At 44.1% G+C, this 17,998-nt stretch overlaps 1 protein-coding gene across 1 annotated transcript in view; it reads left to right on the top strand.

The window, feature by feature from the left end:
• Positions 1 to 17,998, top strand: part of INTS9 (integrator complex subunit 9) — a 112,587-nt gene that overhangs the window by 53,368 nt on the left and 41,221 nt on the right. Inside the window, exon 9 of the mRNA XM_060754690.2 lies at positions 10,820 to 10,931. Coding sequence (XP_060610673.1) covers positions 10,820 to 10,931 — 112 coding nt within the window. The remainder of the gene's footprint in view (positions 1 to 10,819; positions 10,932 to 17,998) is intronic.

The following is a 17,998-nucleotide window of genomic DNA, read 5'->3' as shown; positions in this document are numbered from 1 at the left end:
AAAATATGCCTAAATGTGAACACTGGTGGAGTTTGGGGGAAATAGACCTTGACATTTGGGAGTTGTAGCTACTGGGATTTATAGTTCACCTACAATCAAGGAGCATTCTGAACTCCACCAATAATAGAATTGAATCAAACTTTACACACACAACTCCTATGAGGAAGAGAAAATACTGGAAGGGTTTACTGGGCATTGACCTTGAGTTTTAGAGTTGTAGTTCACTTATATCCAGAGAGCCCTGTGGATTCAAACAATGATGGATCTGGACTAAACTTGGCACCAATACACAATATGCCCAAATATGAACACAGATGGAGTTTTGGGGGAATAGACCTTGACATTTAGGAGTTGTAGCTGCTGGGATTTATAGTTCACCTACAATCAATGAGCATTCTGAACTCCACCAATAATAGAATTGAACCAAACTTGGCACACACAACTCCCATGATGAAGAGAAAATACTGGAAGGGTTTACTGGGCATTGACCTTGAGTTTTAGAGTTGTAGTTCACTTACATCCAGAGAGAACTGTGAATTTGGCACCAATACACAATATGCCCAAATATGAACACAGATGGAGTTTTAGGGGAATAGACCTTGGCATTTGGGAGTTGTAGTTACTGGGATTTATAGTTCACCTACAATCAAAAAGCATTCTGAATCCCACCAATGATAGAATTGGGCCAAACTTCCCACACAGAACCCCCATGACCAACAGAAAATACTGTGTTTTCTGATGGTCTTTGGTGACCCCTCTGACACCCCCTCACGACCTCCCCAGGTTGAGAAATGCTGCTTTAATGGTTGCCTAGAAGAGGGAATCTGTGCTCCTTTTGTCTCAAACCAGTTAATAAACCTTTTGAAATCCCCTTTACCACTAATAAAGGTAGGGAAACCTTATCCCTTATTTCTCTGGTTAGTCCTAACAATTACAAATTGATTACTCTGGTCAAGACAGCAGCACTTAACTAAAGAAAGCTTGGCTACTTTTATTTTTGAAGCCTGTCACTCAGGCAAATGCCCATGATTAAACCCATATAGTACAGTTAACTATCCAAAAAACTAAATCCTCTCATTCACTAATAGAGCCCTGATACTATTCATATTATTTGCTTTATTCTCTGGGATGTCTCTAAAACCCCTCAGACCCCCCACTTGCTCTCGCTCTCTCCTCCCCTCTCTTTCATTCATCCTTTTAAAGCCACATATTTCACTCGATAATCCTTGAAGACGCTTTCCAGATTGCCCCTCTATCACTCTTTGAATTATCTCCTCGTGAAGGAATGATGGCTTAACGGCTTGCCAACGTGTCCACCCTGCTCGTCTAAGGTTAAAGCCTTCATAGTGCTATAGATGTAATTTCCAGTAAATTAATTCTCATAAGATCCATATTTTTTCTCCTTTTGGATAGCACACAGCTACATGTTTGGAGAACTGATGGGATCTGCAGCAAAGTTTTCAAGTCTGCTTCAATTTGCCCTAAAGAGAGATCCACGAATTGCCCTGTTCTTTCCTCCTTTTGCCTGATTTTTTTTTTTGTCTGTGAACTGTTTTAGTGCAAAAGGAGGAAAGAACAGGGCAATTCGTGGATCTTTCTTTATCTTCTTCCTAGGATCTTAGTTCTCTCTTTGTAGCTACTTCTTTTCCCAGGCTGCAGCATCAGTGCTATTATTCCAAGAGACAAAAACCATGAGTTGCATCCCCAGTCAGTTTGGGATCATGAAGAGCCGTGGTTTCCAAACTTTGCAAAAGTTGAAAAAGCGGAAATTAAAAGCCCATTACTATGATACTTCATCTTCTTGATGGGAAGCTTCCCACCGGAGTGGAAATCATCTGTCGGACAGATGGCAAGCTATTTAACCTCAGCAGACTGAAAGCCAAAACTAAGGTCACAACATGTTATAGAACTCCAATATGCTGATGACAATGTCATCTATGTGCATTCAGAAGAAGGCCTACAAGCTACTCTAAACACCTTCGCAGAACCATATGAGAAACTTGGCCTGTCATTGAACATCGATAAAACCAAAGTGCTCTTCTAGCAGTCACCAACCAACCCATCTGCAATGCCAGAAATACAGCTTAATGGTGTAACATTAGAAAATGTTGACCATTTCCGCTACCTTGGCAGCCACCTCTCCACCAAAGTCAACATTGACACTGAAATACAACTTTGCCTGAGCTCTGCAAGTGCACCATTCTTCCGAATGAAGCAGAGAGTGTTGAGGACCGGGATATCCGTAGGGATACCAAGATGCTTGTTTATAAAGCCATCATCCTCCCAATCCTACTATATGCCTGCGAAACGTGGACTGTCTACAGATGTCATACGCAATTCCTGGAACGATTCCATCAGTGCTGCCTCCAAAAAATCCTACAAATTACTTGGAAAGACAGGCAGACAAATGTCAGCATACTGGAAGAAGCAAAGACCACCAGCATTGAAATGATGGTCCTCCGCCATTAACTCCACTGGACCGGCCACGTAGTCCGAATGCCCGATCACCATTTCCCAAAGCAGTTACTCTACTCTGAACTCAAGAACAGAAAACAGAATCTCAGTTCTTGTGGGTTTTTTCGGGCTATATGGCCATGTTCTAGAGGCATTTCTCCTGACGTTTCGCCTTCATCTATGGCAAGCATCCTCAGAGGTGACCTCACCTCTGAGGATGCTTGCCATAGATGCAGGCGAAACGTCAGGAGAAATTTATTTATTATTTATTTGCTTTATTTCTATACCGCATTTTTCAGCCCAAACAGGCGACTCAATGCGGTTTACATGGTACAGGTTATCACAACAATGTCAGTGCAATTAAAAACGCAACATATACAACAACAAAATCAGCAACAATTAACAAGTCAAAACATAGCGCCTCAGTGAAATCAGATCCGTTCTCATAATCCTTGTGCCATTCCTATGTTCAATTTTACTATGTTCAATTTTAAATGCCTCTAGAACATGGCCAAAAAACCCACAAGAACTGAGTGATTCCAGCCATGAAAGCCTTCGACAATACATAAAACAGAATGTTGGTGGGCAGGAAAAGGGATTTAAAGATGGGCTCAAAGCCAACCTTGAAAACTGTGACATAGACACCGAGAACTGGGAAGCCCTGGCCCTTGAGTACTCCAGTTGGAGGTCAGCTGTAACCAGCAGTCCTACAGAATTTGAAGAGGCACAAATGGAGGGCAAAAGGGACAAACGTGCCAAGAGGAAGGCATGTCAAGCCAACCCTGACCAGGACCGCCTTCCATCTGGAAACCGATGTCCTCACCGCGGGAGAACATGCGGATCAAGAATAGGGCTCCACAGTCACCTACGGACCCACCACCAGTACACCAATCTTGGAAGACTATCCTATTCGGACGGCAAGGGATCGCCCAAGTAAGTACTACATATATTCCATGCATAACGATGCCTTTCCTTAATTTATCTAATAAATGCAACAACATTTTCTACTGAGATCCAGATCGTCACACTTGGGTCCCTTTCAGCAACAGCTGCTCTTACCTTGTGTTGAGGGGCTAAAAGCTTCGATCAACCAATATGCATAATCCCTTTTATTAGGTGAAACTTGGAGCTCTAACCCTCTCTACAAGGACACTTTGCCCTGGTGCTGCTCAACACCAGTAACTTACAAAATCAACTCTTGGCTCAGAAGGCAAATCCGGCGTTGACCCAAAGAATCAATGTCGGTCCCTCCCGCCCTCCGCTCAACGGAAGATTAAATTATAACTATTGAATACTGCATAATGATTACATATATTTTCCAGAGGGAGGTTCAATATTGCGTTTATGGCCTTATTGGCGTTTTCTGATTCTGAGAGTTTCATTTTTAAAAAATTATGAGTTTCCCATTCCACAGTCCATACTGTTATGTTTTTACTCAAAGCTAAGAAAATATACTTTTCTGGACTGCCAACTTGTTGAACTGAAGTGTATATCTCTCCTGTAGAACAGGCATGGACTTCAACTCCCACAATTCCTGGGTGGTATTTCTCACCCCAAAACACATAACACATTGTATTGTCGAAGGCTTTCATGGCCGGAATCACTGAGTTGTTGTAGTTTTTTTCAGGCTATATGGCCATGTTCTAGAGGAATTCTCTCCTGACCTTTCGCCTGCATCTATGGCAAGCATCCTCAGAGGTTGTGAGAAGAAGCACCTCACTATCTCTGAGGATGCTTGCCATAGATGCAGGCAAAACGTCAGGAGAGAATGCCTCTATAACATGGCCATATAGCCCGAAAAAACCTACAACAACCCACATAACACGTCATCACCCTGGAAAGATGCCTAAACACCAAATCTTACGTTGATTACCCAGCCTTACTCAAAGCTGGAATAGCCCTAGTGGTCTATACCAGGGTTTAGAAAAGTGATTTTGATGAACTGCAATCCCCAGAATCCCCAAACTGGGAGATTCCCATCATTGTAGCCCTCAAAACAACTCTTCTAAGCAATGGACACTATCCCACTTGTTGTCTCCAAAAGGAATCCCAACCCGTCGTTTAAGTACAGTCAGCTTCAGAAAATTCAGGTCCTACTCAGTTGAAATCTATATATATAAATTTGTTAGGGGCATCCAACGAGGAAACAAAACTCAAAAACCCCCCAACGAAACTGTACCAAAATTGCCATGCCCATAACACAACCCACAAGGTACAAACATATCTACTCAAAATGAAAAACAACACAACAACACACTCACAAAACGGCAAAACAACAAAACTCAAAAAACCCCAACGAAACTTAACCAAAATTGCCATGCCCATAACACAACCCACAAGGTACAAACATATCTACTCAAAATGAAAAACAACACAACAACACACTCATAAAACGGCAAAACAACAAAACTCAAAAAACCCCAACGAAACTTAACCAAAATTGCCATGCCCATAACACAACCCACAAGGTACAAACATATCTACTCAAAATGAAAAACAACACAACAACACACTCACAAAACGGCAAAACAACAAAACTCAAAAAACCCCAACGAAACTTAACCAAAATTGCCATGCCCATAACTCAACCCACAAGGTACAAACATATCTACTCAAAATGAAAAACAACACAACAACACACTCACAAAACGGCAAAACAACAAAACTCAAAAAACCCCAACGAAACTTAACCAAAATTGCCATGCCCATAACACAACCCACAAGGTACAAACATATCTACTCAAAATGAAAAACAACACAACAACACACTCACAAAACGGCAAAACAACAAAACTCAAAAAACCCCAACGAAACTTAACCAAAATTGCCATGCCCATAACTCAACCCACAAGGTACAAACATATCTACTCAAAATGAAAAACAACACAACAACACACTCACAAAACGGCAAAACAACAAAACTCAAAAAACCCCAACGAAACTTAACCAAAATTGCCATGCCCATAACACAACCCACAAGGTACAAACATATCTACTCAAAATGAAAAACAACACAACAACACACTCATAAAACGGCAAAACAACAAAACTCAAAAAACCCCAACGAAACTTAACCAAAATTGCCATGCCCATAACACAACCCACAAGGTACAAACATATCTACTCAAAATGAAAAACAACACAACAACACACTCACAAAACGGCAAAACAACAAAACTCAAAAAACCCCAACGAAACTTAACCAAAATTGCCATGCCCATAACTCAACCCACAAGGTACAAACATATCTACTCAAAATGAAAAACAACACAACAACACACTCACAAAACGGCAAAACAACAAAACTCAAAAAAAACAACGAAACTTAACCAAAATTGCCATGCCCATAACACAACCCACAAGGTACAAACATATCTACTCAAAATGAAAAACAACACAACAACACACTCACAAAACGGCAAATCAACAAAACTCACAAACCCCCCAACGAAACTTAACCAAAATTTCCATGCCCATAACACAACCCATAAGGTACAAACCTATCTACTCAAAATGAAAAACAACACAACAACACACTCACAAAACGGCAAAACAACTGAGCATGCGCATTGGTGCCCAGCCGCAAGTTCCCTGGCGCGCGCACACAGTTCCCTCTGCGGAAGCCATGCCCACTCCAAGCCCCGCCGCGCCGCTTCCTGCACACACCCCCCCCCCCCGCCGCATGCACACACACAACCCCATGCTCCATCACTCCCCCCGCTGCACGCACACACGCAACCCCACGCTCCATCACTCCCCCCACCGCCACACACACACGCGCAACCCCACTCCCCCCCGCTGCCGCACACACACACGCAACCCCACTCTCCATCACTCCCCCCGCTGCCGCACACACACACACAACCTCACGCTCCATCACTCGCCTGCCCCAATCTTACCTCCTTTTACTTCACGCCACCTCCAAACCCCACCGCACCCCTTCCCGCCCTGTCAAAATCCAGGAAAGACAGGAAGGAAGGAAAGAAGGAAGAAAGAGAAAGGGAGATAAAGAAAAGGGGGAAGGAAGGAAAGTTAGAGAAAGAAGGAAGAAGAAAAGGAAAGAAAAGGAAAGATGGAAGGAAAGAAAAGAGACAGCAGAAGAGAAAGAAAAAGGGGGAAGGAAGGAAAGAGGTAGAGAAGGAAGAAATGAGAGACAGAGGGAGGGAAAGAAAAAGGGGGAAGGAAGGAAGGAGAGAAGGAAAGAAAAAAGGGAATGAAAGAAGGAAAGAGGGAGTGAAGGAAGGGGGAAGATGTAGAGAAAGAGGGAGGGAAGGAAAGAAGGAAAGAGAGAAGGAAGAAAAGAGACCAGAAGAGAAAGAAAAAGGGGGAAGGAAGGAAGGAGCGAAGGAAAGAAAAAAGGGAATGAAGGAAGGAAAGAGGGAGTGAAGGAAGGGGGAAGATGTAGAGAAAGAGGGAGGGAAGGAAAGAATGAAAGAGATAAGGAAGGAAAGAGGCCAGAAGAGAAAGAAAAAGGGGGAAGGAAGGAGATAGAGAAGGAAGAGGAGAAGGAAAGATGGGAGGGAAGGAAGGAAGGAGGGAAAGAAGGAGAGAAAGAGGGAAGGTTGGTCACAGCAACGCGTGGCGGGTAAAGGTTGTTATTTCTATGATTATTATGATGCTATTATTCCTATGAGACCCTTTTAGGGGGAATGGGAGAGGTGTCAGGTCCCGGAGGCAATACATTGCATTATTGTTATTGTTATGATGGTGGTGAAATAAAAGGAAATAAAAAGCGAAAGAAGGAAGCAAACAGGGAGGGAAGAAAGGCAAAGGAAGAAAGGGGGAGGGAATGAAGGAAAGAGAGAAGGATGAAACCAAGTAGTGAAAGAAGGAAAGAAAGAAAGAGGTAGAGAAGGAAGAAAGGAGGGAAAGGGGGAAGGAATAGGTAGGTACCTCTCTTTCATAATAGTCCAGATATCTACCTCAACTTTGATAAGTTTTACTATAGGCCACAGCAACGCGTGGCAGGGCACAGCTAGTATAATATATATATATATTCTACTAGCTGTTCCCTGCCGGGCGTTGCTGTGACCCAGTCTGGTGATCTGGAAAATAAAGTAATGAGAAAGTGTTGAATTCTGATATACATAATTTCTTTATACTTGTAGGTAAACAGTATTTATTGTTATTTCTTTGTCAGTGTTGCCTGGATGTTGTCTGGTTTGCCTGCTATGGGACATGCAACATATAATTGTCCTTCTTTAGAGGTCCCTTTCAAATCTATGATACTATATATGTCATATACATATATGATTGTGTGTGTGTGTGTGTGTGTGCGTGTGTATAGTTGGATGGCTCTTTGTCAGGAGGGCTTTGATTATGTTTTCTTGCCCTGGGGAAGGGAGTTGGACTGGATGGACTCTGGGCAGCTTTTAAAGGGGTCCAGAAGGCCACGCCAGGCTGTGTGCCTTCCTGTGTCCGGCGAGTGTTTCTGCGGTGGTTTTTTGGCAGCGGCAGCCTCTGGGACGCGGTAGCACTGGTTTCTCCGGCGGCAACTGGAAGCAAGTTTGCTTTAGGCCTTCAGCCCAAGTTTTGGCTGGATAATTTTTTTGGCTGTAAAAATATTTAAATTAATATAGCGTCCCTACTCAAAGCAGTGGATGTGGCTCTTAATGAGACATGCCGCATTATCACAGGGTGTCTGCACCCTACACCACTGGAGAAATTACACTGCTTAGCCGGTATTGCACCACCTGACATCTGCCGGGAAGTAGCAGCCAATAGTGAAAGGACCAAGGCAGACACATCTCCAGCTCATCCCGTTTGGGTATCAGCCAGCACGTCAACGACTTAAATCTAGAAATAGTTTTCTAAGATCTACAGAGACACTTGCTGGAACACCTCAGCAAGCGAGAGTCCAAAAGTGGCAGGCTCAAACCCAGAACCTCAACCAATGGCTGATACCAAATGAGAGACTCCCTCCTGGGCACACAGAGGACTGGGCGACTTGGAAGGCACTGAACAGACTGCGTTCTGGCACCACGAGATGCAGAGCCAACCTTCAGAAATGGGGCTACAAAGTGGAATCCTCAATATGCGAATGCGGAGAGGAGCAAACCACGGACCACCTGCTGCAATGCAACCTGAGCCCCGCTACATGCACCATGGAGGACCTTCTTGCAGCAATGCCAGAAGCACTCCAAGTGGCCAGATACTGGTCAAAGGACATTTAACCAACTACCAAACTCACAAATGTTGTATTTTATCTGTTTGTTTGCTTTGTTCTGTTAGAAATGTAATATAATTGACTGGTTCATCTGACACGACAAATAAATTTTCACTTATCACGGATGGTCCTGGAACGGAACACCCACGATAAGTGAGGGAACACTGGACGCTCCTTGTTCTGAATCTTTGCTTTGTACCTGAGCTGTGTGGTATCTTTATGTTTTGAACTTGGACTGTGATACAGCCAAATGAGTAAGTGTTGCCTTAAGTAAATAGTTTTGACACAAGCCAGGGGTGTGTCTTGGTTAATCTCTGCCTGCATACTGGCAGAGACCTCGATCGTGACAACAGGCAAGACCCATCTCCCATCCCAAGAGCTATGAGAACTGTCTAAGACAGGGGTCCACAAACATTTTAAACAGAGGGCCAGGTCACAGTCCCTCAAACTGTTGGAGGGCCGGATTATAATTCGAAAAAAACATGAATGAATTCCTAGGCACACTGCACATATCTTATTTGTAGTGCAAAACACATTTTAAAACAATACAATAATTAAAATGAATAACAATTGTAAGAAATATAATTTAACTGATTTACGAGGCCATAAAAATCTCCAGGAAGTATGCAAAGAATGAGGAAGTACTTCACCAATGTCACAAATGGCCGGTGAAGTGACAGCTCCCCTGGTGGCCAGAAGTTGGAATGTTAAATAGCCTGTCTGTCTATCTATATTATATGTCTATGGCATTGAATGTTTGCCATGTATATGTACATTGTAATCTGCCCTGAGTCCCCTGCGGGGTGAGAAGGGTGGAATGTAAATACTGTAAATTACTAATAAATTTTATTTATTTATTTATTTACTTCGCTTATATACCGCAGTTCTCAGCCCAGGGGCGACTCACTGCGGTGTACAACATAGCAAAAACCAAGGTGCAAAATATAAGACACAGTATAAAAGAATCCACAATTCAACATTATCAAAAAACATCCTCATCAAAAACATCATCATTACTACAAAAGCCATTCCGTGTCGTCTCATCGCCAAAACCACAATCCAGTATCAATTTCCGTTGTTCATTCCTATGGTCAATTACCAATCATTGCACTTCTTGTTCAAACGCCTTCTTAAACAGCCAGGTCTTTAATTTCCTGCGGAATATCAGCAGGGAGGGAGCTAGTCTGATGTCCACAGGGAGGGTGTTCCACAGCCGAGGAGCCACCACCGAGAAGGCCCTATCTCTCGTCCCTGCCAGCCGTGCCTGTGAAGCAGGCGGGATCAAGAGCAGGGTCTCCCTGGAAGATCTCAAAGTCCTGGTGGGTTCATAGGCAGAGATGCGGTCAGATAGATAGCTTGGGCCGGAACCATTTAAGGCTTTAAAGGCCAACGCCAGCACTTTGAATTCAGCCCGGTAGCAGATTGGTAGCCAGTGGAGTTGGTGCAACAGGGGGGTTGTATGCTCCTTGCGTCCCGCTCCTGTTAGTATCATGGCTGCCGCACGTTGGACCAGTTGGAGCTTCCGGGCCATCTTCAAAGGCAACCCCACGTAGAGAGTGTTGCAGTAGTCTAAACGGGATGTAACCAGAGCGTGGACTACCGTGGCCAAGTCAGACTTCCCAAGGTACGGGCGCAGCTGGCGCACGAGCCTAAGCTGTGCAAATGCTCCCCTGGTCACCGCCGAGACCGTCGAGACCTAATAAATTAATAATAAATAAACTTATTAGTATTTCAATGGGAAATGTGGGCCAACTTTTGGCTGATGAGATAGGAGTGTTGTTGTTGTGTGGTTTCAGGTTGTTTCAGACTTAGGTTGACCCTGAGCAAGGGCCAGGTAAATGACCTTGGAGGGCCGTATCCGGACCCCGGGCCTTAGTTTGAGGACCCCTGGTCTAAGAGGTTGCTAGTATAAAAGGAACATGGACTCTACCATTCCGAGTTGTGTATTGTTTCCCCACCATAAGCTTCCAAGCTAAAGTATCTAAAGAGCTCTTCTAAACACAAATTAGCTCATTTATGCTACTGGATAGCTTTGAGATTTGGCCATTACGTGGAGAAAGAGCACTTTACAGACCATCAGCCCAGACGTACAACAGTTGGCACTTTAGAGAACTGAAACCTGGACCAGGGAGGCTGATCAGAAGTGGTTCTGATGTTCTTGTCTAACAGAACTTTTCTTTTGGACACCCTCTCTTTCAGCCCATGGACCAGGCTTCCCTCAAGAGCAGCGACGTTCTCATCCTGACGGGACTCACCCAGATCCCGACCGCCAACCCGGATGGCATGGTGGGCGAATTCTGCAGCAACCTTGGTAGGCATCCAGGCCGAGCGGCCGGGTTGTGCTTTGCTTGCTTTATAATCTGACTCATAACCCTCAAGTGGGAAATCGTTCCGCGATTCCTGGAACAGAAGTAACTGCTTTGACTCTCACTCTCATCCTCTCCCTGGCTTTCTGGCATAAAACTAGCAGTTCAGATTTTTTACGATGTGCCTTTGCCTCTCTCATTAATACGGTAAGTGCTTTTGAGAGATGCAACTTGTACCTTCGGAAAGAGGAAGGAGGGGAGTGAATACGCACGGTTTTGGAATGGAACTGGCATAATGAGATGAAATCGTCTGCTCTTGTTCGTTCACTAAGTGGACGACGGCATGGCTGCCAACCAGTCCTGTTTTGACAAAGCTCCCAAGCTGAATCCCCAGTCGCAGGTCTCCCGTTTCCTGTCTGTCGCTCAGCCAGTTTAAAACCTTCGCACACGTTTTGTTAATGTTCTTCCTTGCCCTTCTTCAAAGCCAGACTTGTCTCCTTTTTCCTACACTTGATGGCTCTAGCAAAGAGCAAATGGGGGAGCAGGAGTCCATAAACGTTGTGTGCCTGAATGTGATAGTAAATGGAAAGAATATAAAGAATATGGAATATAAAGAAAATATTTAAATGTTAGATGGTTTCCCATGACCTTCTGGCAAGGAAACTAGTCCAATGTGGCCTAGGCAAAACTACGGTGAGGTGGATCTGTAATTGGTGAAGTGGATGGACCCAGAGGGTGATTCTCCCCAAGGCTTCCTCTTCATCCTGGAAAGAAGTGACAAGTGGAGTGCCATCAGCAGGGTTCCGTCCTGTGCCCGATCCTGTTCAGGATCTTTATTAATGACTTATTTTATTTATCGTGTCAGGGCAACCAGTCGATTATATTACATTTCTAACAGAACAAAGCAAACAAACAGAGAAAATACAAAATGTGTGGGTTTGGTAGCTGGTTAAATGTCCTTTGACCAGTATCTGGCCCCTTGGAGTGCTTCTGGTGTTGCTGCAAGAAGGTCCTCCATGGTGCATGTGGCAGGGCTCAGGTGGCATTGCAGCAGGTGGTCAGTGGTTTGCTCCTCTCCACATTCGCATATCGAGGATTCCACTTTGTGGCCCCATTTCCGAAGGTTGGCTCTGCATCTCGTGGTGCCAAAGCGCAGTCTGTTCAGGCCTTCCAAGTCGCCCAGTCCTCTGTGTGCCCAGGGGGGAGTCTCTCATTTGGTATCAGCCATTGGTTGAGGTTCTGGGTTTGAGCCTGCCACTTTTGGACTCTCGCTTGCTGAGGTGTTCCAGCGAGTGTCTCTGTAGATCTTAGGAAACTATTTCTAGATTTACGTCGTTGACGTGCTGGCTGATACCCAAACAAGGGATGGCACCAAAAGATGTCTCTGTCTTGGTCCTTTCACTATTAGCTGCTACTTCCCGGCGGATGTCAGGTGGTGCAATACCGGCTAAGCAGTGTAATTTCTCCAGTGGTGTAGGGCGCAGACACCCCGTGATAATGCGGCATGTCTCATTAAGAGCCACGATATTTAAGTGTTAGATGGTTTCCCATGACCTTCTGGCAAACAAACTAGTCCAATGTGGGCTAGGCAAAACTACAGTTAGGTGGATACATAATTAGTTAAGCATACAAACCCAGAGAGTGATTCTCCCCAATTCTTCCTCTTCATCCTGGAAAGAAGTGACGAGTGGAGTGCCATCAGCAGGGTTCCCTCCTAGGCCCAGGCCTGCTCAGGGTCTTTATTAATGACTTAGATGAAGGGTTAGAAGGCAGGATCATCAAGTTTGCAGACGACACCAAATTGGGAGGGATAGCCAATATTCCAGAGGACAGGAGCAGAATTCAAAATGATTTTAACAGAATGGAGAGATGAATGGCCAAAACTAACAAAATGAAGTTCAACAGGGACAAATGCAAGATACTTCACTTCGGCAGGAAAAAAAGAAATGCAAAGATACAGAATGGGGGACAATGCCTGGCTCGAGAGCAGTACGTGTGAAAAAGATCTTGGAGTCCTCGTGGACAACAAGTTAAACATGAGCCAACAATGTGATGCGGCAGCAAAAAAAGCCAATGGGATTTTGGCCTGCATCAGTAGAAATATAGTGTCTAGATCCAGGGATGTCATGCTACCCATGCTCTATTCTGCCTTGGTTAGATCACACCTAGGATATTGTGTCCAATTCTGGGCACCACAGTTGAAGGGAGATATTGACAAGCTGGAATGTGTCCAGAGGAGGGTGACTAAAATGATCAAGGGTCTGGAGAACAAGCCCTATGAGGAGCGGCTTAAGGAGCTGGGCATGTTTAGGCTGAAGAAGAGAAGGCTGAGAGGGGATATGATAGCCATGTATAAATATGTGATAGGAAGCCACAGGGAGGAGGGAGCAAGCTTGTTTTCTGCTTCCTTGGAGACTAGGACGCGGAACAATGGCTTCAAACTACAAGAGAGGAGATTCCATCTGAACATGAGGAAGAACTTCCTGACTGTGAGAGCCGTTCAGCAGTGGAACTCTCTGCCCCGGAGTGTGGTGGAGGCTCCTTCTTTGGAAGCTTTTAAGCAGAGGCTGGATGGCCATTTGTCAGGGGTGATTTGAATGCAATATTCCTGCTTCTTGGCAGGGGGTTGGACTGGATGGCCCATGAGGTCTCTTCCAACTCTTTGATTCTATGATTCTATGATTCTATGACTGTGTGAGTTGTTCAGCCATGGAACTGTCTGCCCCGAAGTGTGGTAGAGGCTCCTTCTTTGGAAGCTTTTAAACAGAGGCTGGGTGGCCATCTGTCAGGGGTGCTTTGAATGCAATTTTCCTGCTTCTTGGCAAAATGGAGTTGGACTGGATGGCCCATGACGTCTCTTCCAACTCTGGGCATACAAGCATCTTTGTAATTCAGAACTTTTTGTCTGCAAGAAAATGGATGAGGGTTCATAAAAGACATTTTCTGCACAGAAAATCAAGTTTCCTGATCAGATTTTCTGTACAGAAAACGCAATTTGTTGGTGTACAAAAATGGCATGTGTGCTTTTTGACCAGAATGACTGACGTTCCGTTGGCTAATTTCAAGTAGAGTTAATCAATGCTGACAGTTGCTGAATGGTGAACCCATTGCTTCAGTGGGCCTTCAGTAGGACCTGACCTACAAGAAGCACTGCCTGAATATCAAGCAAAAAGTGGCGTTAGAAACAATATCATATGAAAGCTGACTGGCACAACCTGGGGATGACAACCAGACACAGTGAAGACATCTGCCCTTGCGCTTTGCTACTCTACTGCTGAGTATGCATGCCCGGTGTGGAACACATCTCACCATGCTAAAACAGTAGATGTGGCTCTTAATGAAACATGCCGCATTATCACGGGGTGTCTGCTCTGTACACCACTGGAGAAATTACACTGTTTAGCCGGTATTGCACCACCTGACATCCGCTGGGAAGTAGCAGCCAATAGTGAAAGGACCAAAGCAGTGACATCTCCAGCTCATCCCTTGTTTGGGTATCAGCCAGCACGTCAACGACTTAAATCAAGAAATAGTTTTCTTAGATCTACAGAGACACTCGCTGGAACACCTCAGCAAGCGAGCGTCCAAAAGCGGCAGGCTCAAACCCAGAACCTCAACCAATGGCTGATACCAAACGAGAGACTCCCCCCTGGGCACACAGAAGACTGGGCGACTTGGAAGGCACTGAACAGACTGCGCTCTGGCACCACGAGATGCAGAGCCAACCTTCAGAAATTGGGCTACAAAATGGAATCCTCGACATGCGAGTGTGGAGAAAAACAAACCACAGACCACCTGCTGCAATGCACCCTGAGCCCTGCCACATACACAATGGAGGACCTCCTTGCAGCAACACCAGAGGCACTCCAAGTGGCCAGATACTGGTCAAAGGACATTTAATCAACTACCAAGCTTGCAAACTTTGTGTTTTGTTTGTTTGTTTGTCAAAAAATGCAATACAACTGTCTGGTTTGCTCCTGACACGATAAATAAATAGTGGGCCTATTTTGATCAGGGATAGCAATTACATTTCAGCCAATCAGACTCCAGTTTTGAATGTCCTACAAAATTTAAATCTGTAATTGGATCCCCCGGTAGCACAGTGGATTAAAGCACTGAGCTGCTGAACTTGCTGACCAAAAGATCAGCAGTTTGAATCCAGGGAGTGGGGTGAGCTCCCGCCATTAGTCCTTACTTGTATATAGACATTGCATTCCCTGCCTTAGGCTAAGTTGACTACACTGACTCTTTCTCTTTTGCTTCCATTTATAAAAACCAGTACTGTGCTTCTTTTCCTTTCCTTTCCTTTTTGGAGTGTGGTTCTTCCTTTTTGCGCTCCAGTGATTCATGCCTAGGTTATAACCACAGCTGTTGTTACAAATTTAGAACGAACTAGCAAATTAATTTTCACCAGCAGAGAAGCTGCTAATTGTGGAGCTGTCCAATGCTGTGGGTGCGAGGAGCATCGTTTGCCAGATTACTTGAAATGTTGTTACCCGTTGCGCACACCAGACATGTGTGTTGAGCTCGGTCAATCTTGGCAGTAAATGTGCCCTGGCAGATTTGGCCTAGGGATGTAAATTCACAATCGTATTGTTTCTGAGGCTTGGTGGATGTTACCAAAGGCACAGAGATCAGAATATTCACATTTGTATCAGGAAGTACAGTTGCCCCTCTGCAGTGGTGGTTTTGACTTTTTTTGATTTGATTATTCATGATTTGCATTAAAAAATATTATCTCTAGGAATCTCTAGATTGCCCAATGTGACTCCATGATGAAGTTCCTCCAGTCATGCTGAACGACCTAGAGCCGTGATGGTGAACCTATGACACGCGTGTCAGCACTGACACACATGGCTATTTTTGATGACACGCAGACACATGTGGCCACATACAGAGAAATACACCTTATAAGAGTCGATATAATTCCATCCTTAAATTTGTAAAAGGCTCTACAAATCTATATAAATAAAAATGTAATGTTCGTTTGTGGGATTAACAGAACTCCAAAACCATTGGGCGAATTGACACCACATTTGGGCACAAGATACCTCTCAGGCCAACGAGTGACCATCACTCAGAAAAACACAGCGGAAGGGACTTAAAAAGCCAAAAAACCAAATATATACACAGACACACATATATACACACATATATGCATATACACACACAAATCATACACAGAAAGGAAGGGAGGGAGGGAGAGAGGGAGAGAAGGAAGGAAGGAAGGAAAGAAAGAAAGAAAGAAAGAAAGAAAGAAAGAAAGGGTAGAGAAGGAAGGAAGGAGGGAGAGAAGGGAAAGGAGGAGGGAAGGAGCGAAAGAAGGAAAGAGAAAGAGAGAGAGAAGAAGGGAAGGAGAGAAGGAACGAAAAAGAAGGATAGAGAAGGAAGGAAGGAGAGAAGGAGGGAGAGCGAGAGAGAAGAAGACAATGAAGGAAAGAAAGAAGGGTAGAGAAGGAAGGAGGAAAAGAATGAGGGAAGGAGATAAAGAAGGAAAGAAAGAAGGGTAGAGAAGGAAGGAAGGAGAGAAGGAGGGAGAGAATGAAATAAAAAAGTGAAAGAGGGAAGGAAGGAGAGAAGGAACAAAAGAGTGAAAGAGGGAAGGAAGGAAAGAAAGAGACAAGGAGGGATGGAACCAAAAAGCAAAGGAAGCGAGAAAGGAAACCAGCAGAGAAGGAATAAAGAAGAAGGGAAAGAAAAAGAGGGAAGGAAGGAAAGAGGGAGGGAAGGAAGGAGAGAAAGAAAGAAACAAAGGAGAGAAAGAGAGAGGGAAGATTGGCCACAACAACACGTGGCGGGTACAGCTAGTTTAACATCTGCACGTTTGAGCATTGTTCACTCCATAACTCACCATGGATTATACATTTTTCTTATTTAAACTATAAATATTGCAAAAGTATGGTTTTTTTCTCAAAGTGACACTCCACCCAGGTTATGCTCAGGTTTTTGGTAAATTTTGACACACCAAGCTCAAAAGGTTGCCCATCACTGACCTAGAGTTTCTTTGAGAGAACGCTTTCCTTTGAACGCTTTCCTATTGACATCTTCCAAGTAGTCCCGTATATGGGATGTAACATACGGGATGTTATTGGGATACCAGTTCTTTTACTCAGCTCTTCTTGATTTAACTTGGTGATATTTTTAGTTAATATGGAAGTTGTATACAAAAGATTTATTCTAACAAGCTCTTCTTCCTTTTCGCTCTTTGTTTCCAAACTCCCAGAGTTTTGCCCAACTCGCCACAATCTTTAACTCTTCCACCCAGGGCTGGCCCTAGGTAATTTTCAAGTGTAAGCAAACAATATTATGGTGCCCCCCCCCCAACCAATCACTGAAAACTTATACACACACACACATACACACAATTGCATAATTTGCCTAATGCTTCAGCCGCCCCTGCTTCCACCCTACTGTTTTCTTCCTATATGAACAGAAAATGAATGGAGGAGAGAACTTTTTCTGACTTGCATCCAAAATGTCTTTTATGTACTGTGCTGGGATCCTGCTGCCCTCTTTAGAAAAGAAGGCAGAAGTGCACATACATTGATGGTAATAAACTATTTAAGTCACTCTGGTCAACTTATTCATCTAGTCTTAGAACAATTGTTCTGTGCAGAGTTGGCCCTCCAACCTTTGCAGGTTTAACTTTTGTTGAATTGACTATTTGCAGATTTGATTAATATGGTTTATCTAGGACCCTTAATTCACCACTGCAATTAGTAACTAAACCAACTAAAATTTGCATTTTTTCTACTTTTATGGAAGTCCTTCACCTCTGACTTGAAGTCCTTGTGGACAACAAGCTAAACATGAGCCAACAATGTAATGTGGAATCTTAAAAAGCCAATGGGATTTTGGCCTGCATCAATAGGACTCTAGTGTCTAGATCAGTGGTTACCACCATTTTTCGACCAGAGCCCACTTTGACCAGGACCCACTTGTCCGGGGACGACTTTGACCAGGGACCACTCTCCAACATTAGTACCAAAAGGGAAAGGGCTGGTCAGCTCTGCAGAAAGGAGTGTAATTAAATTAAATTAAGAGGGAGGAGTTTCGCAGACTGGATTTTCGT

This window comes from Anolis sagrei, chromosome 1, assembly GCF_037176765.1.
Source record: "Anolis sagrei isolate rAnoSag1 chromosome 1, rAnoSag1.mat, whole genome shotgun sequence".
NCBI classification, from domain to species: domain Eukaryota; kingdom Metazoa; phylum Chordata; class Lepidosauria; order Squamata; family Dactyloidae; genus Anolis; species Anolis sagrei.
The sequence above is the reverse complement of the archived record's forward strand: the minus strand, read 5'-3'. Positions and strand labels throughout refer to the sequence as shown.